Genomic DNA, 14,022 nt, shown 5'->3' with positions numbered 1-14,022 from the left:
AAATGAGGAACAATGACTAGATTTATAAAAAGCAAAGAATCAATGATGCTGTTTTCATTAGATGTCACAGCACCACAAAAGAAACCTAAAAATAATAATATACAGGCGCGGAATACCATTGACAAAAAATTACATGCCCAGGCAAAATACAGAAAAACAGTATGAGAAAGCACTACTCTACCTGATTTCTCTACTGTTCTCAGAAATCTATTCTTTCCGCTCATTATATCCTATTTTCTATTCCTTTCTCCTAAATGTACAAGTTAGGGCATTTGTACGTCTACCTGTCATTTACTTACAACTATCGTTGTCGACTTCTACTGTGGCCACCTCTCCTCCCACTATAACTCAGCCTCCGAGCCCCACCTGACCAATCTTCATCATCATCATTGTCATCCTCATCATCTCTAACTCCAGATTTCCTTCCTTTCCTAGGGGCCGGACGTTTTCTTTTGAGATTTGCTGTGTAAGTTGAGAAATCAACTGTATCATCCTTCAACGCATTCTTGAATTCCTGTTCAATAACAATACGTGATAACAGTAAGAATTCGATAGATAAATGGACTAATTGGTAATTTCAAGTAAGCACAGCAAGTCATTTGATAGATACAAGCAAGAAAAGAGGAGACAAATGCATAGTGTCATAGCTCCTAGTACCTGATATCTTTGTACCAATTCTTGATAAGTTCCAGGCAAGTTAGTATGTGTGTCACTGACGTCAAAAGGAATGCTCTGCTTGGAGAAAGCATCTCCAGGTTTAATGGGATCGGTTGGAGAGAAAGCCTGGTTTTAGAGCCAGATTAAAATCATATTCATAAATCTTTGTAACAAAATAAAGTTCTGAGTGATCTAGTGATTACTTACCTGGCACCTAGCATCATTCAAGCTATACACAATTTTTAGGTGTCTCTTCAGTTTCAAAAGAAGCTGCAATGCAATAGCTGCCAGGCAGTCTGCCTACAAAAAGCAAGGCAAACAAGAGAGATAAGATATTATAATCGTGAAAGAACAGTATCAATGAGCTTAACAGTCTATCTCTCTATCTTTTTTTTCTGGTCAATGGAAAATTGATTCGACATAGCACTAAGAAATTTAAATACCTGGATTATCTGTACATCATCTATTGAGATGCCAGAGGAACTGATAGAACCTTTACCGTGCATCTTTGCCTCTAACACGGTATCTTGATTTGAGACAGACTGATCAGCTGGGTCTTGTTCAATCGTCCCATTCAAATCCATAGCTGCCATGTAATAAGCTGGTTCGGGTTCAATTGTCCCATTCAAATCCACTGATGCCATTCCTCTTGTAAAGGGCGGAGCAGCTGGGTCCTCTTTAATTACGCCATTCCCACGGGGTGCACCTCTTTGTAACAGATGCAATGTCAGAGCTTTCAGCTTTGCTTCAAGTTGCCCAGCCTTAACTTGTATTACTCTATTTATAGCATAGACTAAATAAAGGGGCTCATCAGGTGTTGTGAATGGCAGCAAGGCAAGTATTTCCGTGCAGTACCTACAAAAAGAAATAAAGTATGAAGTCAGCACTATCAACTAGCACACTTGAACGAACTCCAGGCTGGCACCAATGACTGAACTCACATGAGGAAAGGGACTACTGAAGTGGTCCAGCTAGGATTATCAAACTTGCGAACAATTGAGGACATAAATTTGTTCCTTGAAACACGGTTAGCACGAATAAGCTTGTAGATTCGAGAGACTCCCAATCTTGCTTGAGCAAAAGAAACATCATCAACTTTTCCCTTTGCATTTCCAGAAGCCTTTGATGGTGGTTTTGTGTTCTCACGTTCAGTACCAGGACGTATGGATTGTATAAATCCAAAAGACATTTGAAGGCCATCCCCTAGTCGGCTTTCAAAAAATGAAGGGTACCTAAAGGGAACATCAATTAGCAAATATAAGGAAATAGAGAAGACATGACAAGTCAAAAAGCATCGCACAGTGAATACTTTTCATTCATATTCATCAGCAAATGATGCGCTAATGTCGAATTGGCCTCCAGTGGATCTGTTTCCAGTGCAATAAGGAATGGAACACAAGTAATAGGATGCACAAGCCCTTGGCGCAGCACAACTTCAACAATCTGCACAATTGATAAAACGTATAGATAAGTTGAAGAAAATACGCTATGATTAGTATCATTGCAATTGAACAAATCCTTCCAAACTGGTTTATGAAAAAACCAGGAGAAGCATATACCCTTTCCTTCTATGTGTAATTTTCTCCAAGTTGGCTGTCCAAAAGATAATAGTTCATGCTCCAGGTTTATTCCACTGCTTTAATTTCTTTCTTTTTTTGAAAATATTATTCCACTGCTTCTTAGAAGGAGAATAAAAGCACACACAGAGCCAGGAATAGTAAATAGAAGCCTATACTCACCTTAAGGGCAGAGCTGCGAATTTGTTCATTAAAGTCCAAACATCTCTCCAGAATATTATCCCAATACAACTGAACTATTCCGCCACATATATTAGTATCTCCAGCACCCGCAGCAACAGGTACAGCATTGCCACCCTCCACAGAATAATCAGCCACATTATTACTGGTTGTATCCGTTCCCAATTGAGTTTCAGCATCAAGAAGATAGTCGTACATGTTTTGCAAAGCTTGCATCTGGTCAATAAAATGATTTAGTATACAGAGAGGCAATTAGTGCAGCATAAATGAAGGCACCTTGTTACCTTGAGACGGACATCAGAGCTAGAAGAGAATGTCTCCTCTAATATCTTCCCAATATCTTTTTCCAACATAAATTCAGGCCTAGCAATTAACACAAAGCCCAATGCCTACAAAATTTAAAAAGTAACATCATTACATTCCCTTAGACCAGGTATTTTACAATCAAGATCAAATCACGCTTAGAGAAAGTAAAAAGATCAAAAGGATTATACCTGCAATGATCTAGCCTTTAAGAAAAAATCGTCCATTAGAAGATATCTTTTAAATAAGCCGAGACTGCTTGCAACATCAATTGTTTGGTCAGAGTAACACAGTAAAGAGTTGCCATAACGGATAAGCATTCCAAGACAGAAAAGAGATCGCCCCGCTTTCTGAAATTAGAAATAAATAAATAAGTAAAGAGTAGCATATTGTCAAAACTAGCTTCCTGGTTACATGTTGTCTACATATGAGCTACACACGAGTTATCAACAATGATTCTCAAGGAACTAAAAGCCATTTTCAATAAAAAAATAAAAACTAAAAGCGAAGAAATAAAGAGCTGAATAGTGCATAAGAAAAGCTTCAGTCTCCCTCATAAGCAGAAATATATAAATAAAAGATTAAATAAAATAAAATAAAAAACCATCCCCAATAGTACCTTTTAAAACTTGGGGCCTGACCTAACTCAACAATAAAAGGATACGCAAGTCACAAGATAACACCTTATGTACCAATAGACTGCAAAGTCCTCCATAAAGTTGCATGCACAAGTAATCAACAATGATTAAGCTACTTCACTACATGACACCTCGCAGAAGAAAAACTATTTATTAAGTTGCTAAGCAACTCAATACCACAAAGTCCCATATATAAGTGGACAAAAAAGCAATTGACAGTACATCTTCAGGATACTGAAAAGAGGCATTACGCATAGATACTAATCATACGATACTACCTTAAGTATCAAAACATTATATAAAGTGGCCGAAAATAACTAATAAAATAATAAAGGGAAGAACCATGTATTTGTTTTCATGCCTTTACAAATAAACTCCCTGAACTTTACCCTAGTCTGAGTTTCTCCCTAGCGTCTGGTTTGAACAATGCCTCCCCGCCCCCAAGGGACCATTAGTATATCACATGTTCAATTAGTAACTCTTAATTTGTGGCAAATACAAATGCAAAGTGTGAAAATGATTGAGCCTTACTTGCGCATCTCAACAGAAGTTCACCATTGTGGTTCACCCTGTTGAGTGATCATACAGATCTATGGTCATGCACAAGTTCACCATTGTGGTTCACATATCATATTGTGCATGTAGTGTTGAAGATGATGCACACATGGGAACTCATATACAAACTTCAATCTACCACCATTGTGCTACGAGTACTCACTTAATATAAGGGGCTTCATCAACCAACCAGGGAGCAGTTTGTTCAAGTTAGAAGTTGGGAAGTGGACCAACAATGAGGGAAAACTTAAGGGGGAGTAACTGGAAGAAAACTCTATTCATAGAGTCTTTAATGAGTTAACTAAGGGTCCCATATGCCTGGATGCCACGCAACCACGCATAGATACTTAAAATACACCAAGTGAAAGCTAGAGGAGTTTAACAACTTTACAAATCGCAAACTACTAGCATTGATATAACTTCAATTCTAGCATTGATCAAAAGATTCCAATACCAAACATTCAAAAAGCAATGAACTAACAAAATAAATATCTAATCAAAATAGTCTAAATCAAACAGGGAAACTGCACAACTTAAGTATTAAAACTTTAACCCGTTACACATAATCAACCAACTAACCTGCTGGTTGTCAACTTCCTCAGCATCCAGCCGTTTGTAAAAAACCTGAATTAGATACTCCACAACAGCAGCGCCTTTTCCTGCCACTTTACTCACAGCACAGAGGCACCTGTAATGAGGAGAGAAAATTCAAACCTAAAGGAACTCCAAATTGGCAAGGAACACGTCTTATTACTTGATGCAAAAATCTGGAAGTGAGCTTACTTGATGCAAGCATGAACAACTGTCAAGAAGGAATGCCGAACAATCATGCTCTTTAAGTCTTGTTCAAGTTCTTCAAGAACATTTTGCGGCAACTTTCTTACTAAAGGGAGGACAGAATCAATTATGAATATTATGCTCTCCAATAACTTGGCAACCACTCGATTATCATCCTGAAAACAAGACAAAGTAAATTAAAATGCAGCCATGCTTGTGTCGTTCACTCTCTTTCCGACCAAAAGTAAAAGAAAATACTAACGGAAACAAAGACAAAGGTGCATAATCAGCTCCCTCCATCTAAATTAAAAGTTTATAGGGATACATACCTACACAGAAATGAAGAGACTACTTTACTAATAAGAATGTTATAATCAATATCCAACATAGAGTTTGAACAATAACATCTATATTCTCTTATAGATAGATAAGATGTCCAAATCAATATCTAACATTACAAATTGTTCACTCAAGTAAGAGCACCAAGTTTTCACAGATAAGATACTGCTTTTCTGTTTTAGTCCAGTAGGTCTTAGAGGAAAATTAGTGAGCATACCAAGTCAAGCAATACCATGAGCAATGCAAAAGCAAAATGATAAAATACATGAATAAATATATGTGTGTGTGTGTATACAGTTGTCCTCACACAATGTGCTGTGCACACATGCACCTAAGTTTGCAGATCAGAAAAGGACCAAGTGACCGCTATCAATCGTTACTCCATGACTTCATATTGTTGCATTTGAATCAAAGAGAAAAGCAAGGACAACTGGTAAAATCAGCTCTTTAGTATATTCATAAACAAAGAATAATTCTTGCATTTGAATCAAAATGACTTTAAAATCAATAGATACTTCTCAGAGTACAAATATACATTATGATCAATGAAATGTAGTTAACCTGACTCTTTAGATAAGGCTGAAGAGTGACCACAAACTGTGAAGGGTTAGAAACCGGTGCACATAATGTTGGATCCACAACACAAAATGCATGCAGAACTTGCACATATGGAAGTGCACGCATCTCAACTTCCTGGATATTCATTTCTTCTACCTGACAAGTAAGAACTTCTGAATGTTCAGATCTGACCATTAACCAAATTGTTTTAAGAAGTAGAAACAAGTATGAATTAAATTACCTGCAATATCCTTTCCAGTAAAAACTTGCACATTAGCTCACACCGATTGCGTACTGATGCAAGTAAGACGGGATTGATTCCCGCAGCTTTAGCTGCTTGTGGGAAAAAATCAAGGGCTAAGTTGCGTTTAATGACGGTAACAAGATGGTGTGGTGTTGGCATCCTCCTCAACATCTCAACAATCTGTTCAGTTTTTTTAGCCACCTCCAATGGAACAGAGCTATCATCTCCAAAGAATTGAGTATGTGAACCAGTATGTTCCTCAAACCAGAACTCATAAAATGTCTTGCAAACAAGATCCTGAGGATGAGGAAAAGAATAAAAACTGGGAATCAGTCTAGAATAAACAAATTCATAAACTAGTCTTAAATGTTATTTATATAACTGGATACAACTCCATGTTGAGGATCAAAGGATAAATTGCAGGAAAATTTTATTCTTCAATTATGCGGTAGAGTATAGTTCCATACAAAATCTAACACAGTTATTGCTTCAGATTACCTGTATACTTGATTCGTCGTCACCAATACGGGAGATGATAGCAATGCAAGCACTAGTAAATTCAGAGAAGTCCCCATTTGAAACGCACATATCTCGTATGATTCTAATAGATCGCTTTCGAACACTCACACCCGTATCTTTGATTCTCTCAGCAACCTTCTCAAAATACTAAAAGAAAAAAGTGGAGAAGATGAAGCAAAACTTTAGAATATAGCATGTACCAAGAACTTAGAAGGAATTGAAATCAATTAAACACACCTTCAAACCAACATCAGGATGGGAAGCAATATGCCTCCCTACGAGTTCCAGTGCTGCTTCTCTAACAGAAATTGCAGAATCACAAAACCTTCCTTCAACAGCTGGTTGCACACGTTTGTCACCTAAAACCTCCGGATCAGCCTCTACAACTATACTAACCTGCTCATCATAGCAGAGACTAAGGCACGATTCTACCAAACTACAACAGAATGAATGTAAAGGACAAAAAAGTTCACGAATATAATCCCCTTACTTACCGCTCGTAAAGCCTTGGCCCTGATTACAGGAGAATTCTCCCTTAGACTTGCCTGAAATCAACTAAATAATCAAAACAAAACAAGAGAACCAAAAACAAAAAAAAAAGCTTTCATTACACTGTAAATCAGGGAGTAAGGGAAAAAGCTCACTAACCAGAAGCAGGTGTAGAATCTTATCAAATCCTCTGGCAAAAGAAGTATTTCGTCCCAATACTAAGGTAATCTGCTTGATTAAGTCCCTTGTCAGCAAGGAAAAAACAGTCCCAGAATCCCGCACTATTGCTTTTGAGTTCAGTCTTGCAAGATAGTAAATGAACTTCTGCTGGGACTTTGGTGGATCATCCTTGTACCACAAGCAGACATAAAGCCTGGACAAACATCATAACTTCACTACCGCACCAATACAACCACAAAGTTAAGAAGGAATGAGGTTGAATGAGTACATACCAACGAACAAAGAGATGAACATCATCAGCTGATGCGGTATCTTGTAGGTAATTCAAAAGCAACTGTTGGACGATCTCAAGTTTAGTAATTGAAAAAGTAACTTCAGTTTTTCTTCCTGAACTTTTCTGATCCTTAAATCCATCATCTTTGTATTGTGACTTGCAGTAAGATTGTAAAACAAGAAGTTGTTTCCGGCAGAGGCATATCTGACAGTGCCAAGATTGGTTAGGAACTTCATGCTCTCTTACTCCCATGCAATCTGCGTGAAACATTCTCTGACAACCTTGACATACAAAGAAAGTCTTTTCAACCCTGCCATCTAAACAAGCAGAGCATACATCTTTTGGATAAGTCTGATCAGCCGCATCCCCACTAACCAACTCCTGTAATATCCAAAATTTGCCTCTACTGCGAAGGAGAGAATCACGCTTCAACCTCGCAGCAATGGTTCCAAGAAGGTCGATAGCCATGCTACGTGCAGCTACATCTTTAGATTTCACCCCAGCATTCGCGAGTAACAAGACACAAAGAACCTGCAAATAAATATACTTCAGCATGGAGACAATCTAATGCAATTAACCATATTATATTCACACACGTCATGCATATAATTTACCTCCAGAATAGGGGCTGAAGCGGGATATTCAGGTAAATTCAATGTTGTCAGCAGATCAGTAACAAGATTCTCCATCATAACTTTGAATTCTGAAGCTTCCTGGTTCTTGACATTAGCAAACCGCTGAAGTACCCCTTTCCAAAAGTGACAACATGCTGCTTGTGCTGCCTCAAGGCCTTTAATTGGATAATCAGCATTGTCAGAAACTTCTAAGATGGAATTAACACTTGAATCCTGCCTTAAAGGTGCAGGAAGGTTTGCACTACAGTGAACCAACTGAATCAGCAAAGCAGTGATCATTTGAATCTGCGTTTGCTCTTCATCGGGTAGGTGATAGGCTCTCAAAGCTCGCTTCGAGAAAGGCAACTTCCAAAGCAGCTGAAGTAACTCATCTATAACATAAGTCCGATGTTGAGTGTATGAATAGTATATCTGTAGCACCAAGAATGAAGATGCCACAAGTTTCAGTCTACAAAACACTAAAATGCATGTGCATGAAAACATGTACAGTGATATGTAAGCAAAAGCTTTCAAGACGAGAAGAATAGTGCAGATTTATACCCCACTGATCAAACCAATTGCCTTCAGTTGCAAAAGCTGGATATTATCCACCATAAATGTTGTAAAGCTTGTTTTCAGTAGTTGTAAGATACAACTATCTGACAACTTTTCTATCAGCAACAAATCCTTTAGCAAACCAAGAATTGTGCACATTTTCTGAAGAATATTATTCACAGCAGCAGAGACCCTACCAAGAAAAGGATGTAAGGAAAGGTGAAACCCCCTGCCATTGTTATATTGGGATCGCATTAAGGAAAAAAAAATTCAAAGAAATAGGTAGCAAAATACAGATGGGCACACCTGTTATATGATGATTTCTGCACTTTAACAGTCTTAGTACTACGTCGCCTCTTGCTTGCTGAACCAGTTTCAGCATCAAGAATTTCGTCTTCCTCAACTGTCAATATAGGGAGACATCATTTCATATACAAAATATGGAAAGAACTCCAGGAAATATAGACTAATTAAGGGAGAAAACAATGAGTCCAGTACTCAAATACAAAATATGGAAAGAATTTTCCAGGAAATATACACTAATTAAGGGAGGAAACAATGAGTCCAGTACTCAATAATAACTGATCAAGAAATTCATGGAACAATGTCATATACAGATTAATACTTCTAGAATTCAAAATAAACAAAGATAAAGAAAAAAAAAAAGATGTCAATTAAAAATGATGTCGATTAAGGACATCCAAATTGTTATAAGAAAGGCTAACCTTCAAGTGTCCCATTTTCACTTGGCCTATGTAAAGCACGATATGATGGATCGCAAGCACACATAACATCCATTATCTGATGCCTGGAGAACTCCAGAATTCTTTCAATGATCTGATAAGTAAAAACTAAGAATTAGTTTCCTTGTCTGTCACTCATGAAATAGGCGAGATAATAGTAAAATGCTTTTAAAGCTTACACATATAAATATCTCCACTATATATAAAAAGAAAACTTAATGTAGAGCATATACCTCTTCTTTATACAGCTGCTTTGGCATCTGGTTATGGGCCATTACTGCTAAAGCTGCATGAATGGACTCTAGTGCACAATTGATTGATGAAACCCCATTTGAATCTGACTGAAATGATGAATACAGAAGCAATAAATGAAAGTGATCAAGCCCATTTACAATTAGATATCAAGCCCATTAACAATTAGAATGGTCAATCTACAGCAAGGTAACACAGTAAAATCATCATAGACTAAACACTGAAAAGTTTATGAACAAATAAGCAAGCAGCATAGCACAAAACCTGAAGACAAATAGGTTAATAAGCAAACTACACAGTAGAAATGCCATATTCTAGAGAGAATGCGGAATTTAAAAGAAGCTCACCTGTTCATTTATAGACAAGCCTTCAGCTCCATGTATCTGATGATCTAAAATCCTTAACAATCTAACAAAAGTATCTACAGGAACCATATGTAGAAGCCTCTTTGCACGAAGAGACATTATTTCATTTGCAAGCATTCTAAGATCAGAAAGAGGCATAGATAACCACTGTGCTTCGTCCCGATCCTCACTGAAAATTTCAGCTCTGCCGCAAAAATCCTCCACCAACTCACAGAAGCATCCAATAGTGGCTTCTGAACAAGATTTACACAATAAGTTACTCATGAACTACTAAAAGGAAAGAGTGTGTGAGCATGCAAGAGCGAAAGAGTGATATAAAACCCAAGAACAGCTAGTACAACCTTGACTTGCAACGGGATCTGACCCAACTGAGGAAGTAACGCCATCACTAGCTTTTCTCTTTGCTTTTGGTTTTCTGGAGGATGGTATAGATATGTCCTGCAATTTCATCTTCCAAATTAGGAAAACAGGGAGGGGTAATTTGATTATCAAATGCCAACTAGATGCACACATACATTGGGAGGAGTATAGTTGAGCTGATTATTGTGAGTTGCACCATAATCTCTTTCAGAAGTTCTTGTTATAGGTATAATTGGCACAAAGGGCTTCTTATCTGGTACTGTACTACTGCCAGGCACTTGCCCCATAATAGGACCTGAGAAACTTGAACAGAGGAAGAATAATAAGCAGTAATACCAAAAAAAAATTTAAGAACCGAACACTGTAAAGCACAAATAATCTTCAACAAGAACAATGTGATCCAGAGCTTTTGTTTCATGTATATGTAATACATAGAGTAAAGGCAATATATGTCCTGGAAATTCAGTATAATAATGTATGTCTATATGACTTTTTTCTTCATTATTTTAAAAAATAAAATAAAAAAATTGTGCTTAAATAAGACTACTTTTTTTAAGTAGTAAGTGATGATGCCAATATTAGCAAACTGTGACTTCCACAACTCGTACATTGATACTAAAGAATAAAAAGAAAAAATATGTTTCGTATTTGACTAATATCATTGTTTGGACAAGTGCAAATAAAAATTAATCATTTGCAGCCATTATATTTTAGGATTCTGTTTTCCCTATATCTCATATTTTATCATTATATATATATATATAGTCTAGTTATCCCAAACCTACAAATTGATTGACAAATCAATATTCTCATGAATGATTTCTTACACCAAGGAAGATGTGAATGCATTACTCTATCAGGATCTGACATATGTAATAGTTTCTTGATTATATAATAAAAAATTGGCTCACATTCATCTTTTGGGCCACTAAATTAAATGAAATTTCTTCAGTTCTTCTACTCTTACTTAAAATATAAAAATAAAAATAATTAAAAAAAATATGTCTCGGCAGTTTGCCAGTTGTAGCCAAGCAACGACACAAAAAACCAAAGCAACAATAAGGAAATTGAAAAAAATACATGTAAACAACAGTAGAGTGAATTCTAAAGTAGCAATACTTGCAACCAAAAACGCAGTTAACGAGCAACTAAATACTTTGTTTACCTGGAGTAGTATACTGAAAGGCTTCTGGATTGTACTGTAAAACTTCATCGTGAAGTTCCATAGGTTGAACATAGCCATATTGAACCGCCGCAGTATCCTCCCTCAGGTTCCTGACACAATACCATATATTAGCAATAATAAACAAACAGAAAACGAAAAACAAATGCCAATATACAGAAAACCTACTTAAATCCAAAATTCGGTAAATTCAAATGTAATAGAAACAATCAAACAGGTAAAATTTCAAATCGTTATTGCAATTTCAAGTTGCTGCATTCAAATTTCAAAGCTAAACCTGGAAATCAAAACTGCTGCTAAGAACAAATAGCACACTTACAAGTAAGAGACGTCAGTAGCTCTAAGCAGATCAGCAATCCTACTGGCCTGAGCGGCGTCGTAGTAATTCAACCTCGCACTGCTCCGACTCGGCTCATCGAACAACCGGAGGTCCTGATCGGAAGCGCCGCAGAAAACCGGAAGAGAAGGCAAAGGCAAGCAAGGAGCGACCTCGGAGTGAGTAGTATTGGAGAGCCGGATGCCTTGGTGACTGGCACTGGAGCCGGAGCTCGAACTGACCGGATAGCTCATCGATAGGTTCACCGGCGAGGGCGCGACGAGCGGCGGTGCAAGGGCATGAAGGGAGGGCGGAGGCGGAGTGGCAGGGGTTGTAAATAAGCGGAAATCGAGGGGTATTTCGGAGGGAATTAGGGTTTTGTTGCAGAGAGAGAGGGAGAGGGAGGGAGGTGAAGAGTTGTGGGGAGAGAGGGATAGATTTGGAAGAGAAGTTAAGTGAGGCAAATGGCGGGGAAGTGCGATGAGGGTCTGAATTTTCGGGATTTTGGGGGGGAATAAAAGTCGATTTTTAGTGTTTATTGGTGTGGGAAAAAAAGAGTCTTCCGTTACACAATTACGGTAATGCCCCTCGACGACGCTACTGTGTGAGCTTTGCCTTTCGTTGGAAGCCTTCCCTAGCTACTTCTCAATTTTGGGCGACGGTGGGCGGTGATGTGTTTTAGTATTCGGTGAGCTCGGGCTGTCAAATTACGGAAGTATCCTTGTCCCCGAAGTAGTATGTATTTATGAAGTGTTTGTTATCTATGAGGAAAGGTTGATCAGACTAATTTAATTAGGACTATTGTAGATGCAATAGAAAGAACATGAGTCCTCTCTCTTTCAACTTCTTCTTAGCTTTTCTGTTTTTTTCTGTTTGTTAAAATGACTACCATCTAGGCATACTTTTCATGTGAGGATAAAGTTTTGTTACATTAATATGAACTTTATGATCGCAAACTATTAATTGAGAGAAGTGTTATTAAAAAGGGTCCGTGACCATCAGCCCCAATATTGGGAAATTTTAGCCCACTTACACCAGCAAAAAAAAACTGTTCCCACTAACCCAAACATGCATGAAAAAGACTATTTTACCCACTAACCCACCTAACTCATTAAGGCGGTTCCGTTTCCATTTTCAGTTTCAAAAAAAATTTGTCTCTCGCTCTCCCTCTCGCTCTCGCTCTCCCTCTGGCTCTCGATTCTGGGTTTCCGAATCTCGCTCTCGATTCTCAGTTCGTCCACCAACTCTGCTATCTAGACCAACTCCGGCGGCGCTTCAACATTCTCCGGCTTCTGTATTGTTGGAAAAGTGAGTGAAAATCTCTTTTCCGTTTCATATTCTTTTCCTTTCTGTTGAGATTGAACTTGTTCGTAGCCTAGGTTTGGTTAATCAAGTGGGTAAATGACAAGAATAGGATTATTCATGTTTCAAAATCTGAAAAATCTAGGGTTTCGGTTTCAAATCTGGCGATTTTTCATGTTGTGGTGAAGTAGATGCCTATTTGGCCCCAATAGGCATGTATTGCCCCCCAATACATGTATATTGCATAATGGACATGTCTATTGTCACTATTGACATGTATATGCCCCTAATAGGCATGTATTTGGCCCCAATAGGCATGTATTGCCCCCCAATACATGTATATTGCATAATGGACATGTATATGCCCCACAATAGGCATGTATTTGGCCCCAATAGGCATGTATTGCCCCCCAATATGCATGTATTGGCCCACAACAAAAGCTTCTGTTGTGGTGAAGTAGATGCCTATTGGGGGGCAATACATGTCTGTTGTGGGGAAGTAGACATGTTTATTCGGACAATAGAAGCTTCTGTTCTGTGCAGTAGACATGTTTTCAACTCTGGTCAAATTTAGAATGTCTATTGATGCTTCATATATCTGTCACAAACAGGTAAAGCACATAAGGAGGTTCATCCGTGATGTGAACATGACAGCCAGAAAATTTGACACTGACAGCCAGGATCAAGACAACACAAGAGAAAAGTGTAAAGGTGAGGACGCTCAAGGAGAACTTATCACTGAGGTTGAAGAAATGACCGAAAGAGAGAAAGAGGTCAGAAGGTGGATCTTGGATAATCATATAGGTGAACAGGACTACGAGCTTGTAGAAGACTTCAACTGCCCTCAGCAGAAAACCTCATCGTAAGTGCTTCAAAATGCTTTAATATTTGTTTATGATGTGAAAAATGAAAATTTAATTATTACATTTGTGCCAAGTTTTCAGTCTATTGGGGGCCAATACATGCCTATTGTGGGGCAATAAGTACTTTGTTGAGGATCACTAAGTTTAATTCATGATTTACAGGGGGGACTGTGGGCCTT

General features: G+C 38.0%; 1 protein-coding gene across 2 annotated transcripts; it reads right to left on the bottom strand.

The window, feature by feature from the left end:
• Positions 1-3: 3 nt before the first annotated feature.
• LOC133726297 (sister chromatid cohesion protein SCC2) lies at positions 4-12,317 on the bottom strand. Of its 2 annotated transcripts, none has more exons than XM_062153810.1 (28): positions 11,682-12,317; positions 11,345-11,454; positions 10,335-10,474; positions 10,161-10,257; positions 9,802-10,052; positions 9,436-9,543; positions 9,185-9,296; positions 8,766-8,862; positions 8,466-8,652; positions 7,905-8,336; positions 7,289-7,821; positions 6,996-7,209; positions 6,842-6,892; positions 6,585-6,743; positions 6,327-6,494; positions 5,826-6,125; positions 5,588-5,740; positions 4,694-4,863; positions 4,490-4,598; positions 2,909-3,067; positions 2,699-2,803; positions 2,397-2,630; positions 1,967-2,100; positions 1,599-1,889; positions 1,101-1,512; positions 865-957; positions 658-783; positions 4-514 (listed from the first exon to the last, which is right to left on the bottom strand). In XM_062153810.1, the coding sequence occupies exons 1-28, from the start codon at positions 11,930-11,932 to the stop codon at positions 302-304; spliced, it is 5,409 nt and encodes a 1,802-aa protein (XP_062009794.1). In that variant the 5' UTR covers positions 11,933-12,317; the 3' UTR covers positions 4-301. The 2 variants fall into 2 exon arrangements, with proteins under 2 accessions (XP_062009794.1, XP_062009795.1); XM_062153811.1 differs by having other exon boundaries at positions 10,335-10,482; positions 11,682-11,696.
• Positions 12,318-14,022: the final 1,705 nt, after the last annotated feature.

The sequence above is a fragment of the Rosa rugosa genome, chromosome 1, assembly GCF_958449725.1.
Source record: "Rosa rugosa chromosome 1, drRosRugo1.1, whole genome shotgun sequence".
In the NCBI taxonomy this organism is placed as follows: domain Eukaryota; kingdom Viridiplantae; phylum Streptophyta; class Magnoliopsida; order Rosales; family Rosaceae; genus Rosa; species Rosa rugosa.
The sequence above is the reverse complement of the archived record's forward strand: the minus strand, read 5'-3'. Positions and strand labels throughout refer to the sequence as shown.